At 41.2% G+C, this 26,769-nt stretch overlaps 2 protein-coding genes across 2 annotated transcripts in view; one reads left to right on the top strand and one right to left on the bottom strand.

The window, feature by feature from the left end:
• The window catches only part of SEPT8 (septin 8), an 82,320-nt gene extending 65,930 nt beyond the window's left edge, over positions 1-16,390 (top strand). Inside the window, exons 8-10 of the mRNA XM_015429171.1 lie at positions 234-370; positions 1,848-2,038; positions 15,981-16,390. Of these exons, the coding sequence (XP_015284657.1) occupies positions 234-370; positions 1,848-2,038; positions 15,981-16,035 (383 nt within the window). The 3' untranslated portion in view covers positions 16,036-16,390. The remainder of the gene's footprint in view (positions 1-233; positions 371-1,847; positions 2,039-15,980) is intronic.
• A 3,208-nt stretch (positions 16,391-19,598) lies between these two features.
• The window catches only part of CCNI2 (cyclin I family member 2), an 18,148-nt gene continuing 10,977 nt past the window's right edge, over positions 19,599-26,769 (bottom strand). Inside the window, exons 5-7 of the mRNA XM_015429162.1 lie at positions 24,572-24,712; positions 23,035-23,265; positions 19,599-21,949 (exon numbers count right to left, since the gene is read on the bottom strand). Coding sequence (XP_015284648.1) covers positions 21,554-21,949; positions 23,035-23,265; positions 24,572-24,712 — 768 coding nt within the window. The 3' untranslated portion in view covers positions 19,599-21,553. The remainder of the gene's footprint in view (positions 21,950-23,034; positions 23,266-24,571; positions 24,713-26,769) is intronic.

Below are 26,769 nucleotides of genomic sequence, written 5' to 3'. Positions count from 1 at the left end.
TGAAATGTGTGAAATTTGAAAATTGTCTTGAAATCTGTGGTGAATTTTAGAGTCAGGAATAACAGAAGTATCACAGGTTTTGCACTGAGCTCCTTTCTCATTAATAGTATCAATCCTTCTCTCATACACAGTGCAAGCTGTAAACAAGCATTTTATGGTTGCTGCTAACTCGTAAATATTTCGTATTTTTAAAAAATGTCTAATGACCGGGAGCCTGTTTTATTTTGTATTTACTAGCCTTCAAGAAACATATGAGGCAAAAAGAAAAGAGTTCCTCTGTGAATTGCAGAGAAAAGAAGAAGAAATGAGGCAGATGTTTGTGAACAAGGTCAAGGAGACTGAGTCTGAACTGAAAGAAAAGGAAAGGGAAGTAAGTATGGCAGAGGATGAATCTGGGCTACAGAGTCATGTGTGCTGAGTGTAAAAATCCCTTTGATGGATGAGATTCACCAGTGAGTGAATTCCACCAGTAAGGAACTGCCTTTCTTGTTTGGTTAGACAAAAGTTCTGTCTTTTCTATGACAGCGGCCTGCCTCCAAGCAGGATGTGAGGGAAATGTTCTGCCCCTGCTTGTCCATAATGTCTCCCTACCCCCTTCTCTAGCAATCCTATCTGATCACAAAGCTTCCCTTTAGATATTATGATTAATAACTATTACTAGAAGAATCTCCAATAATTTGCCTAATCTGTTTTTTTTTTTTAAAGCTATCTAATATCATATTCAGTTTGCGGTAGTGGATTCTGTATACTCTCTGACGAAACTACCGCCAGCCAACTTCATTGAGTGATTCAGAACTGGAAGAGAGAGGGAAAAAAACCCTGTCATTTTCCACCTAAATGTAATTTTATAACATATCCAAAAATTGAAAGTTGTGTTCCTGTCTTTATAACATTGTTCCGCATAATTTTGTTCATATAAAACTCTTATTTGAAGCCAAACTGCAGTTCCCCAGTTCCAAATCTGTTGGTGATTAGTCAGAGAGAGAGAGAGAGCTGAAACATGGCAACTGTTAAAAACAAAAAACAAAAAATCAAATTTTGTTTTTGTTTTTTCGAAGTCTTAAAAATCCTACTTTTTTAGTCTAGAGTGAGATGGTTCTGCTGAGTTCTTCTGACAATGTATTAGCAATCTGGTGCATTGAAAATGATGACTAACCTTATGTAGGTGCCTAGCTTGGTGGCCTGTTCATGCTGATCTAAAACTCTTCAAAATTTGAGTGATCATCTTTGAATTCTTAAAACCTACTTAGCAGCATTTAGGGGGGAAAGTTCTTTTGGGCTCCAAAACCCAAGTGAAAGAAATACAGATCTGGATTTTGCCCAGACTGCCTTTTCCTCATGGGTCTGCTCTTAACCATAAGACTTTTCTCTGACATATAAAGCAGCACTCCAACCAATGTTGAAGTTGCATTGTCTTGCGCCATGGGGAAAAGTTTACTTACTCTACACTGGAATTAAGGGCCGGTTTAATTTTTCATTCTGACATGGAAGAACTGCTGCTTTCCCCGCAGCTGGATCCCTCTTCCTTCCGGTGATGACTGTAAAGAGGAGCCATATGAGCCAGGAAAATGTTGTGTCTCCTCCCTGTGCCTGGAAGGAAAAACACTGGTGTGCAGGAAAGAAGAAAAATCACACAAAGTGGCCCATCCCACATAGTTTCTCTTTACAGATGTTACCCATTTCCTCCAGAATGAATCTGCAACAGTGTTGCTCATTAACATTCGAATCAGCCCAGTTCCTACAGAACTTGGGGGTGGGCAAAGCACCCTGCAGTAGGTCAGGGCCACTCCTACTAGATGGAAATGGGAAAGCAGGGTTCACTGAATATGTTTTGATTTTCCTGCCAGCTGCATGAGAAGTTTGAACATCTAAAAAGGATACATCAGGAAGAAAAGAGGAAGGTGGAGGAGAAGAGAAGAGAGCTGGAGGAAGAGATGAATGCCTTCAACAGGAGAAAGGTAGCAGTCGAAACGCTGCAGTGTCAGTCTTTGCAGGCCACTTCACAGCAGCCGCTGAAGAAGGACAAAGACAAGAAAAAGTAAGCCGCTTGACACAAGCTTCTTTACCAGGCAGTGCATTCACACCTAGTTATTAGAACATACAAGAGGGACCCGCAATAGAATGTTGCATAATGTGTTGTGGCCCTACGACAGTCTTCGTTGCCAGCAATCCCCGCAAGGAACTTGTGGGGAGGGGGCATTCCCCCACCTTTGTTTCCCTTTCCCACCTTGGTTGTCAAAGTTCCCTTCTCTGTTTTTCTACAGGCACCACTTATCTACCAATCTCCCCTCACCTCCCCTTCTCCTCTCACCCGTTCTGTGTCAGCTTTCCTCCCTACCCCCTTCTCTAACAATCCTTTCTTATCCCCTTTCTCCTCTCACCCCTTGTATGTGTCACCTCCTTTTACCCCTGCCCTTCTCAGACACTGTCCTCTTTCCCCCACCCCCTCTTTCCCCCCCCCCCTCTCAGACGGCCCCTCTCTTTCTCTCTGGTATTTCTCCCCCCCACCCATCTCCCCCTCCCTCAGACAAGCCTCAGACAATCTCCTGTTCATTTTCTTTCTCCCCCCCCCAACAGGCAATCCCCTATTCTTTCTCTGTCTCTCTCTCTCCCTTCTCAGAGAACCCCACTTCTTTCTGTTTCTGGCGAGGGAGGGGGCCCGACGCAGTCTTCACCTCCTTGGGCTTCAGTTGACCGGTGGCAGGGCCAGCTTGGGCAGCAGCAGCAGAAGGTGGGCTGGCTCCCAGAGAGGTGCTGCTGCCCCTTTGGCTCCCTTAGCTGCTCCACCACCTTCCCTACCCGGGAGTGCCCAAACCTGGTGGCTGAAGCCCTACTCTTTGTTGCCAGCAGTCCTGGCAATGACTGGGACATGTCTGGCGGTGGGGTGCATGATTATTGGTGTGGCAGTGCTCCAGTGTCTTTCCCCAGTGGTCCCAGTGGCGGTGTGGACGGTTCTTGTTGCTACAGTCCTAGCAGCGGCAGGACGGTTATTGCCATGGTGACTTCCCTTGCGACTCCAGCGGCTTTTCCTGCGCCTCCTGTAAGTCCATTCTCTGCGCATGTGCAGAGCAAGGAGTTTTACTTTTGGGGGCATTTAAGTATCCCCGGTATACTTTTTAAAAAACATTTTAGATTTTTCTGCAAATCTGGGGAGTGCCCCAAGTTTGCTGAAAGATCTGTTTTCCCTCCATGTGCCCCAGATCGTGGGAAATAAGTATCCACGTGCACAGGGGACCCTTGGCTATTAGTATATAGATTGCATTAGCTTGACTACTCTAAAAAGCCTTGTTGAAACAAATTAGGTAAGTGCCTGAGTTATTAAAAAAAGCCACCCAGATTCCATTCAGAGCACCTTTGAAATTAGTAGAATACTTCAAAGATATGATAAACATTTTAGCAAGGCTTAATCACTGTTCCAAATATTAGAGAGGTAGAAAATAAGAATCTGCCCTTTTCAAATTATGCTTGTAATGATGCTTAGGTAGTGACATCTTCTCAGTACAGCCATGCCAATTGTCCCTGGCCTCTTTGGTTTCAAAGGAGTGCAATGCCTGCAGCTTCCCAGGGAATGAAGACATGTCCATTAGCTTCTGGGTTTTGGCATCTAGTTGGTTAATGTTAATATTTTTGTACCAAACATACAGAAAGGGCTTTAAAAGTAGTAAAGACCAGAACACAGTAAACTGGGAGTATATTCAGCATAGTTTCTTGGTTTTTCTGTTGTTATTCTATGTTGTTCCATGTAGATGTATTTTACTTAGAAGTTGTTACATTTCGAATGAATATTATGTCCCACTATTATATGGAAGTGTCTTATGGTGACTCAGACTGGCAGTGACTGTCAAGGGATCTCCAATGGAGGTCTTCCCCAGCTCTGAGCCACCAGTAAACTGGAGATCTACTGGAGATGGTGGAGATTTAACCATAGACCTTCTGTCCTTTTTTTCTTTTTCCTTTTTTTTCTTTTCTACAAATTAAGGGAACAAGGACATGGGTACCTACTAAAACTACACAGCTAACAAGACCATATACAATGTTGTAATTCATTACCAAGTCCCCCCCCCCAACTTTAAACATAATGCTGAAGATTAAGCTTCAATTTCATATAAAGATCAAAACAGTACAAACATTATAAAACAATAATCAGATAAAGTGGATTATCAACTTTTAAAATAAATAATAAGCTTTCAGTGTCCACGTCTATTTCTTCTCCTTTTCCCCTCTAGGCTTTAGAGCTTTGGGGGCGGCTGCTCCCAACTCAGAATCTGAACCTTCTTCAGAAGAAGTGTTCGATGAATTTAAAGTAGTTCCCAAGCCACCTTCGCTGTCATCTTCTTCCAGTTTGTCGTCCTCTGCTTTCTTTTCCATTGCATATTTTTTTTGATGTTTCTCCAAAAAAGCATTGGCTTTCGCAACAGAGTCTATCTTTTGCTTAGAATCCTTGAAATTGAAAATAAGTCCTTCTGGTATAATCCATCTGTAGACAGTGGCATTCTTCTGTAAAAACATTGTCAATTTTTTATACTGCTGTCTCTTCTTTCTTATTTAAAATTGAATGTCTTTCAAGATTTTTATATCTTACCCTTTGATTTTCATGGTAATCCCATTAGTCACTTTAAGTATTGCCTTCCGAGTTGTTCTTTTAGAGAATCTCACAAATATTTCGCCAGGCAGATTATTTTTCTTGATGTATTCAGAATACGTCCAATACACCACATCCATCTCACTTTGTAGAAAGTCTGCTTTATAATCCACCAACGGTGCCAATGCTCCACTTAAAATTTCCTTGAGATTTTCTCCTTTCTGTTCCGGGGCACCCTGGAATCTCAGGCTATATAATGATTTTTTCCATTGGCAGTAATGATATCTGTTTTTTCTCAGAATCTTTTGCTTTTTCGACTGTCTCCAGTCTCTGAGATAAGTGTTTGGCCTTATCTTCCACTTTTTCCAGCGTTTTTGTTGCTTTTTCAACTTTCTTATTAGTTTCTTGTTGCCGTTTCCGGAGAGACTCAAAATCTCTATTAAGTTGAGTCATCTGCTCCAGCAGAGGGCGCAATGCAGCATTTAACATATTTGGAAAATCTACACTGGCTTCCTGTTTAGAGGATGCTCCGGCTGAGCTGGCACTTCCTGAAGAAGGTCTTATCTTCGGTGCCATTTTCAGCTCACCAAAGTTTTGTTTACACTAGTGAAAGTTTCGATTAAGTCTTGAAAAGTTTACTTGCTTATAGTCTCTGGCTGATTTTCACTTTGAGTTGTGAGATGCTTTTTAATTGGCTTCCCCTCTTTCTAACTCTGGATTTAAGTTCCGCTTTGGGGTGAGACCAGCTCCACCCCCTCCTCTAGTAGATTATGGATTTCCAGAGGGGATCGCCCGCTTAGCTGTTTGACTGCAAAATCGTCAGGACTCATTCTTAATCTTCTTTGTTGAAGGTAGGGAGACTTTCAATCATTGCTGGATCGTTGCTTGCTCTACCGGTATGTGCCGCTCACCTCCAGAATGGAGCTGCCGTGGCAGGGAGCTTTAGGAGCATCGGAGAGCCTCTGTCCCTCAGCCACAGCTTTGGGAGAGGCACTCCTTGCACTCCAGGCTGGGGTCTCCAGTGGAGGTCTTCCCCAGCTGTGAGCCACCAGTAAACTGGAGATCTACTGGAGATGGTGGAGATTTAACCATAGACCTTCTGAATGCAAACCATGTCCTCTACCACTGAGTTGTGGCTCCTTCCTTTCAAGTTAACCACACCATACTAGAATGAGAACTTTCTTTTGGATTGCACCAAAGATCTACCTAGACAAATACTGGCTCAGATTTCCCTGAAAAGCTTCCAAAGAAGTACAGAGGTCGCTTTCTGATGTCTACTTTTGTATCTTTAATTAGAGAAACTGCCTCTGAAAATGAAGATTCTGTGTCCATTCTTACAGCCTAATAGTCATTTATCTCCTTGAATGTGTCTGATCCCCTTTTAAAAACCATCTTAAACCAGTGGCCATCACCAAAGCATGGGTCAGAGAACTCCTCAGATTTATTTTGATTATGCAGAATTAATTTCAGAGAGGAAACATTTCTCCAATGTGCCTTGCCTTTAGCTGAGAACCAATATCTCTGGTCATGTCAAGCCTAATATGTTAAGCAGCAGAAGTGATTTCAAAATCAGATTATTTTTTTGCTACATTTAATATTTTCTATTTCTCGAATAAGTGCATGAATGCTGAAAAAGCTCCAGACCTTATTGATAATGGCCATCAAGAATAAGGCCAAGGGTTAGCAGTTATATTTTAAGATGATACTGAAAAGGTACAGCTTCATGGTTTGCTGTTTAGTTCTGAAACGTTATGGCCTGGTTCTGATACAGAGGCCAATCCCTGGTTCTGTTGTTGGGCCTGAGCTTGTATGATCCCTTCTCCCCTCATGTATTCTGATTTGCTTCCTAGTTGGGGCAAACCATCGTTTCTCATTATGACTGAACTAGCAAAATTATCTTGTGCTTATCTCCAGACCAGAATTAGAAAACATAGTTTGAAATAGGTTTATAGGTTTCTGTTGCAGTATAGCAGGTAGTCCTGTGTGGTCCAGGCCAACGATATCACAGAAACATGAGTAAGCAGGAATTTAGGCTGGGCAGGGAATAGGCCTTTTTCCTCACACCACCTTGACAGGGTAAGTGGTGATTCCACCCTGAAATGGTAATGCATGGTGCAGCCTGTAAGGACTTCATGAAGCGAGGTCTGCCTCGGAATTGATCAAGGCTGACTTGCAGATCTGTGTCCATCCCTATCCAGATGTCAGTCATGGAGGGTGGGCATTGGGGAGAAATACCCTGTTCTAGGCTGTGTGGCCTAAGTGGATAGATGTCTGTGCAGCTACAGCAAGAGAATTGCTTTAACAATATAGAACTAGCATTAACCTTTAAATAATTCCTGACAGAGCTTAGCATCATATCAAATTGGAAGAGGCAAAGTTGCTACAGGGCAGAATTAAAAACAGAACAAAACATTGAGGGGTGATGTGAGCTTCCACAGTAAATGCTTAGATAGTAGACGTGGGCAGTCTTTGAGTCAGCACATGTAAATGCAACTAGTATGGATTTTAGGTGCTGCTATTCTTTAATCACAGCCCAATGGAAGGTGTAATCACTGCTGGCATCACTGTTTATTTTTATTTTTTAATTAAAAGACAGCTGCAGTCAAAGCCAATTTTTAAATAAAACATGATTAAGGTTTAAAAATCTGTGTTTGGCTGGGTCAAATTTAATTGAGCTAATATGCTGCAATAATATGGGTAGCTGTGAACTGTACAAATTCACTAGAAACCAAAATGATCTTATTAAAGATAGCTAGTGACATCTTCTGGATAATACAGAGGAGAGGATTTTGGAGCTATTTCATTATGTTAACGAGTGTGCCTGTGTCTTAGATTTTAGCAAAGCTTTCATTGTAAGAGGATAATTTTGTAATTAGTGGGGCTGAGGTTTCTAATTAGATAACACCTCTGGCATTTGATACTGGAGTCTGGATTCCCGTGTTCTTAAGGATCAGCTTGCATGATCAGCTTTACCCATTGCAATCATTCCACTTCTTGGCCCTTGCACTTACATTTCCCTTCAGAGCAAGCTGCCAGCAATGGACATCTATGATGTATGCAAGCTTCACCAGACTGCTGGCTGGATGCTGTATCGAATACACCATTGGATCTGTGACTTCTACATGCACAGTTGATGAGACCAAGCTTTACAGAAACATTTAAACTACAAACTTGAGCCCTTTAACGATATGAAGTGACACCTAGGTGATCTTATGTACTGATCAGATGTACTGATTCTCTCCGTCCTTATATGAATCCCAGTATTAGTATGTAAATATGATTGCTTATCAAAATAGAGCTATTTTTTAAAATAGGTCTTTTTGTCAGTCTGCTTATTTCATAGTACTTATTCTGGGTAGCAATATTAGCATGGGGGAGGCAGTGTACATTTCCTATGAGAAGCAGGGGTGTGCATTCGGCTGAATACGAGCTGAAAAAATAGCCAAAAAATACCTTATCGGTATTTTCTGGATATTTCTTTGGCATTCTTTAGCTATCAAAATGGCTAAGCCCAAAAAAACCTGAGAATATTTGGGATTTTTTTGGGTCCGCCGGATAGTTGAAGTTAAAGGGCATTTAAAGTCCCTTTGAATGCCTTCCCAGTGAACTCACCACTTGGAGAAGATTTTTAAAGGGATCATGGTCCCTTTCCATGCCTTCTGTGTTCACTTGCGGAGTCAGAAAACTGGGACATGAGATTGCTGTTGGGACTGCTGTCATAATTCTTTGCTCTTCAGTTAATTCCTGTTTTACAGGAATTATTAGTGGTTGTGACTGAGTTTGTGTTTTGGTTCAACATCTCCTGCTACAAAAATCACTAATGAACATTTCTTTAAACATAACTAGTAATGTTAGGTGTACCCATTTCTGTTTTTTTATTTCAGTTGTTATGGTTGACAACCTACTTATATACAGCATTTCAGCTGAACTGGCTGACACAGAAATATCAAGCAATTGTGTAGTTCTCATTCGTACAATGGGTGAGCTGTCCTGAAGACATAGGGTTGGATCCTACGCACTCATGGAAGAGGCAGCTCTGCAATTTTGCCAGATCCCCCATCCAGTGCATTTCTTATTTTTCAGTGTTTCCTAGCAGAAGATTTTTAGCGTTCTTGGTGGGATTGCTTTAGGGCAAGTAAAGATTGTCTTCCATGAGTAGAAAGCATACAGGATCGAAACCATAATGAACTTGCATACTGAATCAGCCAGCAGACTGTCTAGAATGGCACTGTCAGCTTCTGCTAATCCATGGAGGTGGATCTAGCAGGGATGGGTACAACTTTCACCCACTGCAGACCCTCAGTTCGTTTTTCATGTTGTTCTGAGATTTTCCTCAGGAGCAGCCTTTTGTGGAACTCAGTGGTCTGTGTTGGGGGTGGGGTGGGGAGACAGGAACGTTCTGCTCTGCTGGTAGAATTGCTTCTCTTTAGTGGAAAAGAATGTTTGGATCTAACCCAGGTGAAGGCTAGCCCTGCAATGGGTGAGATAGCAAGGATTAAACTGGAAACCTGTTTTTTAAAAAACAACTAAGAGCTTAGCTGTGGTACAGTTGCTAATGGAAATATCGTCTAGCCTGTGGCTTTTTTGAACAGGTATAGTTTTGCTCATGTTGTGTGTTCCGAAGGACCATGTCTTCTCTTTTATCACTGTGTGTGTGTATATATATTTATACATATTTCTTTACTCTTATGTTTTGATTATGTTTTATTTCTGTAGTTTAATTCATGCTTTTTATGTTTTTTTTGTTTCAGTTAATTTCACACACAGACTTAAATGCCAGGAGCGGACTTTGTGCATTCATGTGTTTAGTTGCTTGCGCTTCCACCCTGTGATCCGTTCTGCCCATCCCATTATGCAAGTGAGCCAGCATGAAAGACAAAATGACCATCTTCTGTATTTCTCAGTGAAAGGACTGGGTCTATGGAGGATGTAACTTAAAAAAAAGAAATTATTAACCTTGTATTTGTAAATTCCCTTATATGTATTGCAATGCCTAGCTCTGAAATTAGCAGGGGTTTATTTTAAGCCCAGTACATCTATTTATATACTGACACTACCTATACCTAATAAATTAACCATTGCAACATAAGTAAGACATTAAACATAAAAATTACCTTTGGGAACCTCATTTGTTTTATCTTTTAAAATAACTTTGGTGTAAAAAAATCACCAAATCGTTTTGAATAAATCATCATTCGAATGTGTGGTGACACTTCGAATCTCTTGTTTGAAGAAGAGTGCTCCAGCTTCACAACTTCCACTCTAGCGGTGTTATTTAAACAAAAACTCTAAATACCTTTGATGTTTGTAGTAGTGATAAAAGTAATATTACAGTGTTTAGCTTTTCTGTGCACCTGAAGTGCAGCATTATTAAATAGGAATTTTAAGAGGGCTTGAATGAGACATTTCCATCTATTGTACCAATGTGGGCTGATGTCTGAGTAATGTTTCATCTTGAAATTCCTTAATCAAAAGTAGGATATAGAAAACTGCAGTTTTATTTTTTTAATCCATTTCAGCATCCCTATCCAGTCCTTTAAAAGAAGGTTTTCTTTCTTCTGTTGCGAAAATACACATTTTAAAAACTTTTGTATTTGCTTTCCTGGGACTGATATTTCAGCAACAGTTACTATCCTGTCTTTTGTAGGATGGAACTGAGACAAGGAATGAATATGATTTCCCTTTAATTCCCTTTAATTTAGAGTAGTGCTGCCAATCGTAGAAGCACTTCGATGTGAACATTTCTTAAAATTACATCTCTGTGTGGTGACTTACGTTATTTAGGCAAACAAATACACAAGGGCTGGCATGAGTGGGGGACCATCTGACCTAATTCAGAAATCTCCAGATCTTGGACTAAAAATAAGGGGATGATTGACATAACCTGAGGCTTCCAAATAAGAATTTGTTTTGCCAAACATCTTGGGACAAGATATATTTTGAAATAAGAGTTTGTGGAAGGATTTCCCCAGCTGTTGAGTAACTGGCAGCCTTTGGAGCTGCGCCTGTTGTTTGCTAATGTTGGGAATCCTTACGCATGTTGGACACATTCATGAGCTAGAATTTGAGCCACATTGGGGGGCATTTGGGACTTGGGAGGGGGAAATCAGTGAAAGTCCCTCCTTGCACGTGAAGCAATTCTGGGTGGGATCCTAGCCATATTCACAACTGTTAGATCCAATTCACTCATTGCATAGAAGTGGGGATGAAAACCTGAAAGAAGCACGAGCATCTCTCATTCATTCTTTCCGTATAAAATGAGCTGCATGTTGCACCCTCAACCAGATCTCTCACCTCCAAAGGTAGAAGAAATTGTTCCTCTGTGTTCTTCCCACCTTGCTTTTGTGTAAGGTTAACAACTGTTCTCAGATCCCCTTTTCTCTGGAGATGGTTTAACCTCCCACGTAAAATCCTTTTTAATGCTGTGTTATAGCCTGTATTTAATTTTTGAAATGGTGAGAGGCACTTTCCTTCCCTGCCCAGAAGTAGCATTTAACCGGGCAGAGATTTCTCATGTTGCACATTCTCTTGCAGAAGCCCGTTAGAAGTGCTCAAAAGATGAAATGTTGTCTTGGGGGTTTTTTCTCCCCCATGTAAAAGGCAATTGTCTGTCATAGATTAAAAATCATGTTACAGTTTTACTTGATATTTGTAAGGGGGAAAACCTCATAAAATTATACAGGTACTTTAAATGGCAAGCCATCTAAGAAATGGTGGTGTAGATATTTACACTTTTTAGGCGTTTGTTATAATCTGATTTTTTTTAAAAAAGGCTGTGCCTCTGTTAAGCTAAATACATATATGTATATATATATTATTTCCTGATGGATACAAAATATTAGGAGAAGGAGTTATTGTCTAAATGGACAAATATGACACATCATGTACAAGATGACAATCCTGGCAAAGTAAAGTTGGCTAAAGTTGCAAAGTCAATCATGTTTTCCTTTGTCAGATGAAAGGTTTTGTAAAAGCCTGAAGACTGATTACACGAAACTTCAGAGCAGGTCAAAAGTTTGAGAAGATAATGCAAACTAATGCATCTGTTCTAGCAAGTGCTGTAACCAATAAGAGTCTCTATGCAAATCTTTTCTTTCTGATTGGCTTCTGAGAGCTCAGTTTCTTTCTTCCTGCCTTTTTAGAAGTGTGTGAAAATCCAGTAGTAATAATGAAAAGATTTTTAAACATATGGCTATAATGGCAATATTTTCCATATATTTCTGATGAAGACATTCAGAATGTATGTAACAATACATTAATTGTGTGTAAAATATGTATGTATATATATATAGATACATATACATACACTGTGCTAACTATTTTGTCCCTTTTTAAAAATTAGTGACCTCACCTTTGCTATCGTTTTGTAAAAGTCGTCCTCAACAGAAATCACACACTTTTTTTCTTGCCTGGGATTCTCTTTAGTAGTACTTAATGTCATATTTTTGTATGAGACCAAACGCAGCTGTTCATGCATATTATAATTCTATACATTTGTTTCTTATTTAATGAGTTACTGGTGGTTATAATGTGAGATTAATCTTAAATTAAATTCACCTCTTATGTTAGGCGAGGAAAACAGGAAACATAAAACTATTTGACTCATCCCCCCCCCCCCCCCCGCCCGTCCTATAACTAATTGGACTAATGGAAAAATGCAGTTTTTCATGGAAGCTTCACTACTACATGTTTTCCTGTTTTTCAAAGCTTATGCATTTGAGACAGCAGTTTATTTGCTAACGAAAACACAGTAGAGGATTCCACCTGGAAGACCGACCACACAATGTCACTGAGAGACAGTGGGGGAAAATTATGAAGCTGCTTCCATGAAATATTAACATGTTGTTCTAATTTTTGTTTTACAAGTTTTTTAAAAGCTTTCAGTTTTTTCAGTTTCCTTTGTATTATTATTAAATGTTACATTTTACTTTGAGTTCTGTGGTGTTTTACTTTGGACACATGCTTCCTTCACTGTTGAATATCAGTTCTCCGTTATGTTGAAAAAAATGCTTTCAGTTCCAATATTTACATGTACAGTTGTGAGCCACTCATGTGCCTGAGTTGAACCCATTGTCTCACTGATGTAAATTAGTCTAAGTCATTTTACTTACAAAAATACCTGGAACTAGGATTTGTCCTAGCTTAAAAATAGTTGACTTGGTTTGTCACATACATAAAGCATTGAGGTTCTAAGGCTTTGTTGCAGTGCTCCAACTACATCCCACCATTCATAGAGTGCCCCAGTATTGTGGCACATGGTTGGATGTCCAGTCTCCCTTTTAAAGACAGGGGCGGGCCTTCATTTCTGGGCAGAGAGGTTAGATTTGGGTACTTAAGACTTGATTGAATACTTGATTTTATTTGTAACAGTGAAGGGGCAGGGAATGTGAATTGTTCTTTAAGTCACAACTCCTTGGCTTCTCAAGAACAACTCTGATCCATCTTGTTAATACAGTAGGCACTGATGACATTAAAAACTCCAGCAGGGAACCTAAGGAGATCTTTTCAAGGTAGGTAGAATAGTAAACGTTTCCAGATGCTTGGGCAGGGCAATTGAGTATTCTTGCATGGTGATCTATGCATATTACAGTGGATTTTATATTAAGAGGAGCTGAAAGTAAAAAATGACCTAGCTAATACAATGCTTAGTGATGGGTAAATGCTGTGGGAGCTCTAAGTCTAGTGTAATCAGAACTTATTCCCACATTTAATACAAACCCAGCAGCAGATAGAATTTTGCTTATGTAATAGGTGTGTAATTAGGCTAAATTAGATATATAATTAGGCTAACAGTAGAACTGCCACTGCAAAACATTGAAGTCTTGATATGCATTGAATTCCAAAAGAGGAGCCACACCAGAAGCAGCAATTTGCCATGTTAACAGTGCAGTCCCATGAAGAGTTACTCTAACCCAATGAAATCAATTAGTTTAAACTGAAATAACTGCATAGGATTGCACAGAGGTCATGGAGAGTATGACTATACAGGGACTTATTTGGGTTGCAGTCCAGCCCTTCAGCAACAAATGAGGGGTTCGAGGTAAGTCCCTGTCCCACTCCAAAGGTACAGAGTGGTGTGGAGGAATGTTGTGCTGACCTTATGACTTGAATTATATAGCTGGCAGAGCTATGATGTAGGGGTGGGAATTATGGACAGCACATGGCCTGTATGAAGATCAGATGTGTTTAATGAATTCATTGGTTTAATGAATACATCTGATGTATCCATGTGAATATGTAGTATTGATTATATAAAGATCACTGTGGCTGCAGTGTTCAGTTTCTGAGAAAAGCAACAATATCTCTTTGGTCTAACGACTGTATTGGTAGTAAATGAAAATGGCTAGGTAATCAGGTAAATATATTCCTAATAAAATACGTATTATAAAACAGAATATGTAGTTCTATAACATCTTCCTTTTAAAATTAAAAGTCAAGACTCAGTACTGCTGTCCACACTAAGATGCAAAGTCATAGAATAAGTTGCCTGAATCAAGTTAAAACATGATGTAGACATACAGTATGCTATCGGTTGCTGTGATATATACTACCCTTCTGATATATAATCTCTTGAACTCAGGGAGTTAAACCATTCAGGGTCTGAGTTCAGTTCAGGTTCATTGCTTCTAAAATATTGCACTCACAGGTCTACTCCACTGATGTTTGGATACTGGAGTGAATTTTACATGACTTAAACCCCCTTAAGAGGTAGATAATTGCTATGAGGAAAGGGAAAATGCCCAAGAGCCAGGGCACTTCCACATGAAGACATTATTCTGTTTTGAATGAGGTTCAGTTCAAAACGTTGTAAAAGTGAGGCTGTTTCAGATGGGCTCTTTAAACTGTATGTAAGGTACATATTGATCAAATTTTGAATTTCAGATGGTGCTGTGTATTCCTGCTTTCCTGCTGCACCTGCCTTTTTTATGCTTCTCTCCCCGTTTTATGCTACATTATACTGAAAAACTGTTGTAAGTCAGTCTGTGCTCAGTGACAGCACAGATTCTGCAGACGAAGAGCTACCTGCAGCTAGACCTCAGCCAGTAATTGAACAACCAGCTGCAGCTGACTCTGAGCCAGAAGGAGAGCAACAAGAGATCAGAAGTCACAGCCTACAGCTAAAACTGAGCCAATGCCTTGTAGCTCTGAAGCAATAAACAAGGCTTCAGAAGATGCTCCCAGCCCACCTAGCTCACCCACACCCCTGCTGTGCCAAAGCCGTCAGAGGTGCACAGAGTTGCAGGAAAGGAGGAGGAGTGTGAGACTCATGGTCCGTCATCAGCTGTCAACTGATGAGATGGATGAGTAGTTTTGGGATGAATGCCAAGGAATTGGCTGGGCATGTAGCTTGTTAGTTTCATGGATGCAACAAGTACACATTGCTACTGAACCACCTTGCTGTTACCAGACCATTGGAACCTTGACCCTTGGACTGGACCTGACTACTGGCTTTTCTGGAATCCCTGACCCTGGACTGGACTTGCCTGAATCCATTGACCCTAGACTGGACTTGGCATACCTGCTCTCTGGAACCCCTGACTTTTGGACTGGACCCTTGTTACTCTCTGCAACCTTGCTGTGATCTGCCCTGCTGAATCCCAGCCCCTGCCTCCTGGGAGGGCTGCACCAGTACAAACTGGTTCCTTTATTTAAAAAACATAAAAATGGGTAGGAAAATAAAGTAGTTCATTACAAAGTGCTACAAGCAGTTCAGGTAGCATCCTCTCATAGCTCAGAAATACAACATATAACAAAAAAAAGTGTTTTCACAAAAATGGATCAAACCTTCCAAAAAAGGGGGGTGGGGGATGGCATCACTTGCTCTTTAAGATGTCTGAGATTTAAAAATAAACCATTCGCTGTCAGAATCATCAGCAGTTTAAATAGCCTGCCTGTCTGAAATGCAAGAAAAGCCAAAGAGCCCATCTGAAAACAGTCTTGGTTATAAATTCTGAAAAGACTGCCCCTAGAGCAATTAGAACAATGTACCAGTTTTCCTTCAGTCTGTAAACATTTAAAGCAAGCATGCAAAGTCTTTATATGCAGGCTTTTGTGTGAAACTAGGCTCTAGCAATTATTATTAAATGCTGAGCGTGATGAAGAATGCAGCTTCCTTGGTTTCTGCCTAGGTCCTTTTACTCCATATTCTTTTTGCCTTCTGTAATAAAATGGTGGTGACCCCCCACCCCCAAAACGTTTTCAACCACAGGTTTTAAATGCCCTTCTTTTAAAAAACAAGATGCTTGAAGTTCTGGATATTCAGGATTCCATGAGCTGAAATAAGCAGAAACTTTGTGTTGCCTCCAGTTTTTAGAATGTGCTTTCATGCATTTACGCTTGGCTGTCATTTGGGTTAAATTGCAAGCTAAATGTTGCTTCTCTCTTGTTCTTTCTGTAGCTTCTTTAGTCTTCCCAGTTCGTGCTCCATAACATCAGGAAGATATGTACATTAGAAGATTTATTAAGGCCAAAACAACTCATGCAGAAGAAATTTAATTGGTGCTTCCACTTTTTTATGTTTTGCATTGTGTTGCACAGAAGAGATGATAAGCAGCATCTGATTTTGGACACCTTTGCCTGACCAGGTTTCTTGATTAATTAGAACTCTGGTAGTTCAACTACCCAGCATTTTAATTCAGGCTAAATGCATGGCATGCACTAAAACCAAAGTACTGATCTTACTTTATATGGAAAGAACCCTAATACAAGTTTCCCAATGGCAGACTGAATGCACTTGTGTTCACACTTTTATGTGTTCAATACAGAACTGATATTTTCAAACTCACTGCTTTACTCTGCCATTGTAAATGAAGGCTTGACATGGTTTTTTCTGAAAATTTTGACTTCAGATCTATTAACACTCTTTAACCTATATGCACTACCTGAGTCCCACTCTATATTTTTAATGAACTTGTTTTTGTGGGACTAATAACCATGTAATGGGTTTGCGATTGGGGGTTTCAAGGAGCTTTAAATATCTTTACCATCTCTACAGAATTCTTACATCCTCTAGCACTAAAAATTTTTGCAGAGGTTTTTCCACTGTGAATTTTATAGTAGGAGTGTATGCAGAAGGAAAGTCACTCATGTTTCCTCATAATAAAATGGTGCCTAACTTGAACTGGGTTCCTTTTTTGGTCCGGTTTCTTCCTCTTCCTTATTTCTGCGTCTTCATTTGTTTCTTGTTGTGAGTGATGGCTGTGTTGCCTCCCAAATGCTTTACCCTCTGAAAACAAAACACTGGACCTGATCATGAAACCAGGGCTTTTTTTGTAGAAAAAGCCCAGCAGGAACTCATTAGCATAATAGGCCACACCCTGACACCACATCTCATTAGCATATTGGGTCGCAGCCCCCTATTGCCAGAAGTGTGCTCATCCAGCCACACCCACCTTTTGCTTCTTATTCTGTTTACCTTGTTTGTTGTCAAAACCCAGGGCCTTTTTTTTGTAGCAGGGACTCCTTTGCATGTTAGACCACACATGCCTACTGTAGCCAATCCTAATGAGTTTCTGCTGTTGGGTGTGTGGCCTGTTATGCTAATGAGTTCCTGCTGGGTGTGGCCAACTAAGGAGCCAGCCAGAACTCCGTTCCTGTGCGTTCCTGCCCAAAAATAGCCCTGCATGAAACCATTTTTAAAGGACAACTAAATGGGGGGGGGGAGGCAGAAGGCATTGTAGAGGGAATGTCTTAACATGTTTCCTACTTTCTCTCTAAAAAGTCATGCATGTTAGGTTTGTGTAACCTAGATACATAGATATTGCCCCTTTTAAAATTCAGAAAACATCTGAGAGAATGAAAACCAGAAATAGACACACTGAAGCAGCAAAGTAATTGTCTGCATTCAGTTTTTTACCTTTAGTTTCTCAGCTCATTGAAATCTGGAGGGGAAAAGTTTTGATGTAGGAATGAAACTTGTGGCGTAAGGAGAGCTTTTCTGTGTAGGGATGGTTATAAGGGTTTGAGCAATTTTTGTAATCTGGGTTCTCTTTGCAAATTAGTGAACTGTAAATAAAAACAATTATTTGAACAAAATATGGAAAGAGTTTATGATCTCCACTGTTCTAAACTATAAAGTAGGCTGTGTCCAACCTTAGGCTATGGCAATTTTCTCTGTGCTAAGGATGCTTCTTCCAACTTGGTCTCCTCCCCCCAAATGAAGGTTGCCTGAAGATGTAGAAATGCGTTAGACTTTGCTTAGTGGAGTGCCAAGGATGCAGGCCACTGACTGACTCCGGGTTTGCCAAATCAGCAAGAAGAGCATAACAGTGCTGCTTGGTCAAACCAGAAGTCCACTGTATTTCACAGTCTTGTTTTCTAAAGAGGCCAACGAGATGCTTTTGTGAAGTCCACCAGCAGGATGTGAAGGGGATACACCTCCCGTGCTGTTGCCCCCAGAAGAACACAAGAGATGTCTCGTTGCATCAGACCTCTGGTTCGGCATAAGGGCTCACCCAGGGAACCAGTTGCTCTACAGTACCAACAAACATGGCATAGTGGCCAAGCCATGCACAACCAATCCCCCCAGCTGCCTCCCAACGCTGGTATTCAAATGTTTGCTGCCTCTGGATGTGGAGGCTCCTTTTAGTCACCATGACTGATAGCAATGGAGGGACCTGTCCACCATGAATCCGTTTAATCCCATTTTAAAACTATCTTTGTTACTGGCCATCATTACACCCATGGACAGTGAATTTCATAACTGAATCTATTTACCACCAGTTTCATTGGGTGCCCTGAGTTCTGGGAGAGGGAGAGCAAAGCCTTTTCTCTCCACTTTCCCCACCCCATGCCATACCATGTGCCTCCTTATTTTTTTTCTCTAAACCAAAAAGTCCTGGGCTCTTTAGCCTTCACTTATAGGAAAGGTGCTTCCCCCCGATCTTGGGTGGCCCCTTTTGCATCTGTTCCAGCTCTGCAATATATTTTTGAGACAGGACGACCAGAACTGTATGCAGGATTCCAAATGGGGCTGCACCATAGGGGCATTACAATATTGGCCATTCGATTTTCAGTCTTCTTTCCTAACAACTCAGTTTGCCTTTTTTTTTCACAGCTGCTGCACACTGAGTCAACAAGATGTCAACTAAAACTCACAGGATATTTCCTTCTCAGTTGCCATCAGTTCCGACTTCATCAGGATATAGAGTGCATTTACTTCTTTTATACCCTGCCTTTCTCCCCAATGGGGACCCGATATCGCCTGCATTGTTCTCTTCCCCATGTTACCTTTACAACGCTGTGAGGTAGGTTAGGCAGAGGGCGTGTAGCTGGCCCAAGATCACCCAGCAAGTTTTCATGGTAGAGTGGGCTAGAACATGGGTCATCAGGATCCTGTTCTAACATGTCAACCATAAGCCAGGGCTATTTTGGGGCAGGAACGCACAGGAACGGAGTTCTAGCTGGCTCCCAAGTTGGCTACGCCCAGCAGGAACTCATTAGTATAATAGGCCACACCCAACAGCAGGAACTCATTAGGATTGGCTACATTAGGGGTGTGTGGCCTAACATGCAAAGGAGTTCCTGCTACAAAAAAGCCCCGGGTTTTGACAACAGACAAGGTAAACAGAATAACAAGCAAAAGGTGGGTGTGGCTGGATAACCACACTTCTGGTAGCATGGGGGTGCGGCCTAATGTGCTAATGAGCTGAGCTGTCAGGGTGTGGCCTAATATGCTAATGCATTTCTGCTATTGGGTGTGGCCTATTATGCTAATGAGTTCCTGCTGGGCTTTTTCTACAAAAAGAGCCCTGACCATAACTACACCACACTGGTGGTGAAGTGAAAGAGTTTTTGCTCCAGTGTGCCTCACATTTCCTTTGAACCCCCTTATCCAGTTTCAAAAGATTCTCTTGGAGCTCTTCACATTCCCATCCTTTTCCAGTAACTAATATTTAATAGTATACTACCTCTGAAAATGCTGAATCCTTTCAGTAAATATGGTTAATAACCAGCGCTAGACCTGCACTCCACGAGTTTGTATAATCCACTTTTTAAAGTAGTGGCCATCGCTACATCACTGAAAGTATTTTTCTCTGTCTGTACCAAAAGTGTGGTGATTGCTGTCAGTGTTAAGGCATACCTTTAAAGAAAAAAGTCAAAAGCAGTTCAATTCAGTTTTTAATTAACAATCATTACAAAAAAATTCCCCCCTCATTTACGAAAGAAAAAACCTTACCTGCATAAAAAGTACAGTCAAATCACAGCTTGACAAAGAAACAGTTGATGTTTTTGATCCTATAAACAAAAGTGTCCTTTTGCTGCATAAACAGCCAATATTGTTCCAAGTATTTCCTTTAAAATGAGACCTTCAGACATGTGGAAAGCATTATAAAAAGTCTGTAGTCTAATATACTATGATTTCAAAATGTTGGAATCCTAGCTTATTTAGTTTATCAGCCACTGTGCTGGCAAGACCCTTCTTGTTCAGTCTTTTCTTTTCTTAGCGCTAAGCACAGACTTCACAGTTTTTTCAATTGATTTCACACTTCTGTTTCCAATTCCCTGATGCATTCCAACATGGCTATGGATGTGTCTGAGCCTATCCAGATAACCAGCAAGCAGAGAAAAAAGTGCTTGAGAATAAAAAAAAATCTGCACAGCCAATTGGAATCCTTGCTGGGTAAAAGCCCTACTTGGTCCCATCCACTTCCTGGAAGCACTTGGTGAGTGCCAGAAAAGGTGCTGGTGGGCACCATGGCACCCACAGGTTCGGGGGTATGCATTCAAATCAGTTCTTGAACCCCACAGCAAACTTTGCCTTTTGGCATTTACAGTAATGTATAAACATGTAATAAAGTTCACTGTGGGTACCATGCAGTCTTTGGATATGTTCACCTTAATATATTTTAGCACCGTTTTACACATTTTTTAAAAAATATGGTTTTACACATGCACTGCCCTATTAACTTAAGATGCTAAAGAAGGCTGGCCATACCATTAAGCAGCTATATAAATTGTTTCTTGTGAATAATATTTTAAAAAATAGCTTTTTGCAAGTTTTGTGCACTTGAAGGCCCACAATTGCGTTTCTCAATTAATATATATATAAATCAATTTAAAAGGCTGCAATTGTTGTTGCTTTTTTAAAGTAACATTTGACTGACATTTCAGACAGTCCTCAGTCCTTCTTTCAAAGAGCACCAGAAATGGTTGATCTGACCATTCCAATTGTATGTACCTCATTTGGTGAACAACCCAGAGATGAGGTGTGAAGAAAAAGTGCTAATGCGTTAGGGCTAGTTCCAAAGGCCATGGATTCTATTCTGAAGTTGCTGAACACTCCCACTGCCCTCAACTTTTGGAGTCACCAGCCAGCAAATATGTAACATTATTCACTAAAGATCGGTGCTCTTTATGGCACAATTTTTACTAGCTTTAATGCCTGCTTCATTCACTTTATCCATCTGATTGCTTCCTGATCAATATACAAACTGGGCCTTAAATATCAGGGCTAGGGTTCCAGCGAACCATATCTGCAGGAACCTGGTCCTGCATCACTAGCCCTACTTGCCTGTACATGTAACCTTTCACACTCATCCATAGCTTACTGAGGAACAGTGACACGGAACTTAACTTCTGCAGGAGAGTAGAGATAGTATCCAAATAAAGGCAAACTCTGAAAGGCAAAACTTTAGAAAGCTCTCCCTCACCCCCTGGAGTTAGGCCCCATTTGTATTTCTAAGTGCAGAATATAGTCCAAGCTGCTGATTGCTGATCCCTGAGATGTTCTCCTTCAGCTGCTCATTGCATAGATTACTTTGTGAGCTTTATATTTCGATTACATCAAAACAACCTACTGCCAAAGTGTAGTTTTGTGGGGAGCGATTAAAAAGGTGGAGAGTTGGGACTCCAAAATGGGCAGTGCTTTCTATTTACAGCTTATTGTCCTTTGATATACTAGAAATAGCTTTGGGTACTGGCTGGTTCCTTGCTACAACAGAGCAACCCCCCCCCACACACACACACACACTAGTCAATCTCAGGGGCAGGCTCTAATGGGGGACAGAAACTGCTACTTCCTTTTTGTCTCAGTTGGTCATTGCGGCCTTGTCCACCTTCTGGTGTCCCAACTTCATTGTACAAGTAATTGAATCCATCATAGAATTCATCTGTCTCCATATCATCTTCATAAGTGCTGGCTTGGAGAGGTGTGAAAACTGCTGGGACTGCCTGGCTCCCTCTGGCTTGTAGGTTAATTTGCACTGCTTTCTTCAACATGGAATAACAGCAGGGTAGCCTTTCCTCCAGGTGGGTCTGAATGTTTTGGCTTGCAGGGTTGAAAATATAGACAGTGTTGGATGGTTGGAAAGACATGAGATGCTGGTCAACAAGCTCTTTACAGTGGATGAACTGAGTGCTGTCAATCTGCAATGCAACACATAACAGAGCCATTTTCCACTAATTTGCGGAAGTATTTGCCACTATCAGTGTTCTTTAACTGATATACAAACATGTAAAGGCACAGCCTTTTAGTTGCTGTGGGAATACAGCTATATGAAACTAATTAAGTCAAAGTCTACTCCAGTAATATGCATTATGTAGCCAGTACTCATTGCATACTTATTGCATGGGGAATCTCTGCACATTCTGTGATGCCTACAAAATATGGTACTTTAACACAGTACCCAGTGTTATGTAAGCTGCCACTGGAGATACATAATAACTCCTGTAAAGTTGCTGAGTTTTCTCTAACACAGAAGGTCCTCCAAGTGCTACTGTAACAGGAGAGGGAAAAGTCGGCATAGCATAAGAACCAGAGAGCACTGGGTTTGACTCCTAAAAGTTGATATAGTAGCACAGGTGTAGAGTAAGAAAAGGTGTTATTACAGTTCTGTGTTATCTTAACATTTCCCACCCATACCTACATGGTGCTTCTGTGCTGACCTCCAGAATACTTAGCACAGCTGACGTGACCACCCCACTTTATGTATTCAGCTTCAAGGAAACTGCATTGATAGGAGTATTGCATCTAATGATCCTTGACTTCCCTAGGTTTTCATTTAGCCCTTGGCTTGGTGGACTGGAGGTAGCCACACAATGAGAGACGCCAGGTGAGATTTAAAAAATAAAACAATGTTGACATTCTAAAGGATGCGGTTTAACAAGTTCTCAACAGCCCATTTTGTGGTGAGTTCCAATTTTGGGAAAACAGTACATGCTGGACTACCTTGAAAGTGCGACCTAAATCAGGCATGGTGCCATGCATCACATAAATTAATAGTGGTCTCTAAATGACGGTCCTCCATCAAGGCATTAACTTCCATTACAACTAACAGAATTTTGCATCCTGTAAAAAAAAAATGCATTCTAACAAACATACAAGCACTCCTGAGAAGTACATTAAAAACGTGCAACGTCGGTTTATAAATATTCATGAGGTTTCTTTTAAAAAATAAAAAATCTTTGTATTGGCCTCAGATTTGTTCTGCCAAGGCCATGTTGACTCCTACCTGTGCTTTTTTTAGCAGATCTGTTATCACAGGAAACCAATCAGGAGTCATCCTCTCCAACTCTAAGGTGATGATCACCAAAGCCAATGTGGAGCCCTTAAACTGCAGCAGTTGGTGGCATGCCATACAGTGCTGCAGCTGTTTGGTCAAGAATGCGGCATGGCGTGAAGGATTCCTCTGAGGCAGCCCATGTAGCAGATGGGCCCACTTGGATATCACCATGGCATGGAACTGGAGAGAAGATAAACACTAATAAATATATAAAGATATTACACCTATATATATAGATATATAAATACACACCACATGTTCACGGATATTAAAAAAAAGAGCAGAGGTCAACAGTGAACTTTGTACGTTTTCATATGTCATTGACCAGAAGTGCAAACTAATTATTCATGGCAGGAAATCTCTCAAAAGTTTATTATCATTTTGTTCTACTGTTACCGTTTTTGTGTCGTAGTTGCCAAATATTGAAATGTTTAAGCTTATACTGAATGTAACTAATTCTGAATTCATTGCGTTGTTGCAATTGTCAATTCAGAGAGTTTGACGTCCCATTTGTATGATTAAAAAATAGCAATGTTCAAGCCAGCCACTAGAGGTAACAGAGAAAAAGAAAAGAAATCACTGATGATGCTTGAAGCCGATTTCACAATCGCTTCATCCTGGTTGTGATGGGATATTTCCTCAAAACAATCCTCATACCAGGATGGAACATGTCTCTACTGTTTGCCATAAAGAGAAGAGCTGAGACACTGTCATAGCACATGATTTTTGCCTTACTATAGCACACAGTAACTTCTTAAAAGGAAGCTTTCATTCTTTCTATGAACGTTCAGCAAATAAGATGCGATTTAAGTGCCAGATCAGAATGATCTAATTTACCTTAAAATGAGGGTCGAGTGTTTTTAGTGCAGGGAGAGGAAAAGAAAGATTCAAGATAATCTATTTGTGAAATGTAGCAAAAAAAACCTGAAAGCTTTTTATGTACAGTATTACAGAGTGCAGGTAGTTAGAAATATTTTTTCAGTGTGTATTTAAAGAAAAAATGGTCTATAGTGATATGGTATGAGAATCTTTTTCAAAGTCAATCTTTAGTTGTCCTTTCAAAAATGCGAGTCTGTATCATCTGTAAACCAGGCTTCAGGATTTGGAATAGTGGGCTGTTCAAAAGGAAGTTCAATATCTTCACAGTAATATTCCGCACAAGACTTGCCGATATCCAAAAATGTTATGCCTGCGAGTAGAGTTGCCAACTCAGGGTTCAGAAATACCTGTTGATTTGAAGGTGGAGCTTGGGAGGGCAGGGTTTAGGGAGGGGAGGGACCTCAGTAGGGTATAATGCCAGGCTGTCCACCTTCCAAAGCAGCCATTTTCTCCAGATCCCAGCCCCCCCCCCCCGAGGGTGGCAACTCGACCTGTGAGGCTAACCAGAGGGGAATGTACACTGTGCACCACTGCTGTTTTCTAGTCTTATTTGGTACAGAATAAAATCTAATTTATCTTTTGGGGGGAAAATGTTTTGTGTCCTTACAATGTTTAAAAAATCCACTGATGTTGCTGTGTAAAGATCCCAGTGAAGTTTATCAAGTACAATTCTTTCCATTCTCAAAATCTCAGCTGGAGAGCATTTACAACCACTCTGCACTGCAAGCTTCTTTACTGATGGTATTACCTGTTTAAAAAATAAAAGGAAAATAATAATAAAAGAAACCTAATTCCTACAAGATTCTAAGTGTTGTATGTGGAATATTACTGGGTCAGTGTGATCAACCAGAGTCCTTTAAATAAACTCTGTCTGATAGTAAATATCTAAGCTCCATCCCCCCACACAATCACACTATGCATTTTAGGGCAAGATTCTGAAAGAGTTCAACAGATTTTTTCCCCTCTGTAACAAATCCCCTTATGTCCATCCATAATGAGGGTAAGTATGAAGGTATCCTTGGACTCCACAGTCTTATTTTATGTTCTGAAACTATGAAAAAAGCCTTGCAGGTTGTATGCACAAACCTAAAACATATACTGAACGAAGGTTCATAACCTGAGGAGAATTCTGATGATGTCTGCTTCAAACCTTTGCAAGGTAGACCTGCTGGATACCTCAGCCGTATCTTTGGTTTCACATGGGATGGTACACAATCAGACCTGCATTTTGGGCCACTGACCTTCCCTTGATTACAGGTCTGTTTCTGTCAATATTAATGCAACAGCAGCCATCATCATTAATAAATATGGCAATGGAATCAGACACACAGCTAAGAAAGAAGAAGAGGAGATTGGATTTATACCCCACCCTTCACTACCCAAGGGAGTCTCAGAGCGGTTTACAAACTCCTTTCCCTTCCCCTCCCCACAACAGACACCCTGTGAGGTAGGTGGGGCTGAGAGAACTCTGACAGAGACTACTCTTTTTTCAACAGCTGTGCCAGAACTATGGCTTGCCCAAGGTCATCCAGCCAGGTGCAAGTGGAGGAGTGGGGACTCAAACCTGGTTCTCCCAGATTAGAGTCCGTGCACTTAACCATTACACCAAACTGACAAGATTAAGACTGAACATGATTCACCTAGACTCCATTGTAAGAGTTCTTTTTGCACCAAAGATCCAGCTTTGTTAGTATAATGCCACTGGCCTAAAACATTGTACTAAATGTCTATAATGGGATTGCAACTGACTGTCCAGCAGGACAGAGAGCCCTGTTAACTTTGCGCAGGATGTCCTGCACCTATGTTGACCAACACAGTGACTTGAGACATTGTAGCCACGTGCATCTATGAGGTTGGTGTCAGCATCTTATACCCTGATCCCCCCACCCCTTTGGGTCACTGTTAGGGATGGGCATGAACTGGAAGAATGGAGGTTCATGGAGGACTGTGCTTCAGGGGTTTTCATGAACCACAAATGTCCACAAACTTCTCCAGGGCATGAACCGGTTTGTGCTTTGGAAGTTTGTGGGGCTCCCCACGCAGAAGTTAGCTCTGAAGGCATTGAAATGGGTTTGGCTGCCTGATCGGAAGTGAGCTCCAAAGGCATTTAAATGCTGTCTGTGCCCACCACTCCGACCTGAATGATGCCTTTGAAGCCCACTTCTGGATTGGGCTGGCCCGACTGTGCTCTGAAAGTAAGGTTTAAAACCCTTCGGAGCTCAGTCTTGGAGCTCAGTCGAGTTGGGTGGCTCAGCCCAATTGAAGAAGAAGAAGAGATTGGATTTATACCCTGCCCTTCACTACCCAAAGGAGTCTCAGAGCGGCTTACAAACTCCTTTCCCTTCCCCTCCCCACAATAGACACCCTGTGAGGTAGGTGGGGCTGAGAGAGCACTTGACATGCTTTTCAAGGACAGCTCTTATCTGAACCATGGCTTGCCCAAGGTCATCCAGCCAGGAGCAACTGGAGGAGTAGGGAATCAAACCCAGTTCTCCCAGATTAGAGTCTGCGCACTTAACCACTACACCAAACTGGCACTACACCAAAGTGAGCTCTGAAGGCTTTTATAGCCCTTCGGAGCCCACTTCTGGATGGGGCCCATCCATATAGAGACATATGAGACTCTGGGAGCTCAATTGGGCCGACCTGACCTAGAGGTGGGCTCAAAAGGCATTTAAATGCCTTTGGGGCTCACTTACAGTCGGGTGGTCCAACCTGGAGGTTGCCTTCGTAGCTCACTCAGGTAGGGCCATGGGCCAGTGGTGGGCTCCAATGGCTTTAAAATGCCTTTGGAGCTCACTTTCG

The sequence above is a fragment of the Gekko japonicus genome, unplaced genomic scaffold, assembly GCF_001447785.1.
Source record: "Gekko japonicus isolate JY-2015 unplaced genomic scaffold, Gekko_japonicus_V1.1 scaffold768, whole genome shotgun sequence".
Classification (NCBI taxonomy): Eukaryota; Metazoa; Chordata; class Lepidosauria; order Squamata; family Gekkonidae; genus Gekko; species Gekko japonicus.
This window is presented reverse-complemented; position numbering and strand designations above follow the sequence as displayed.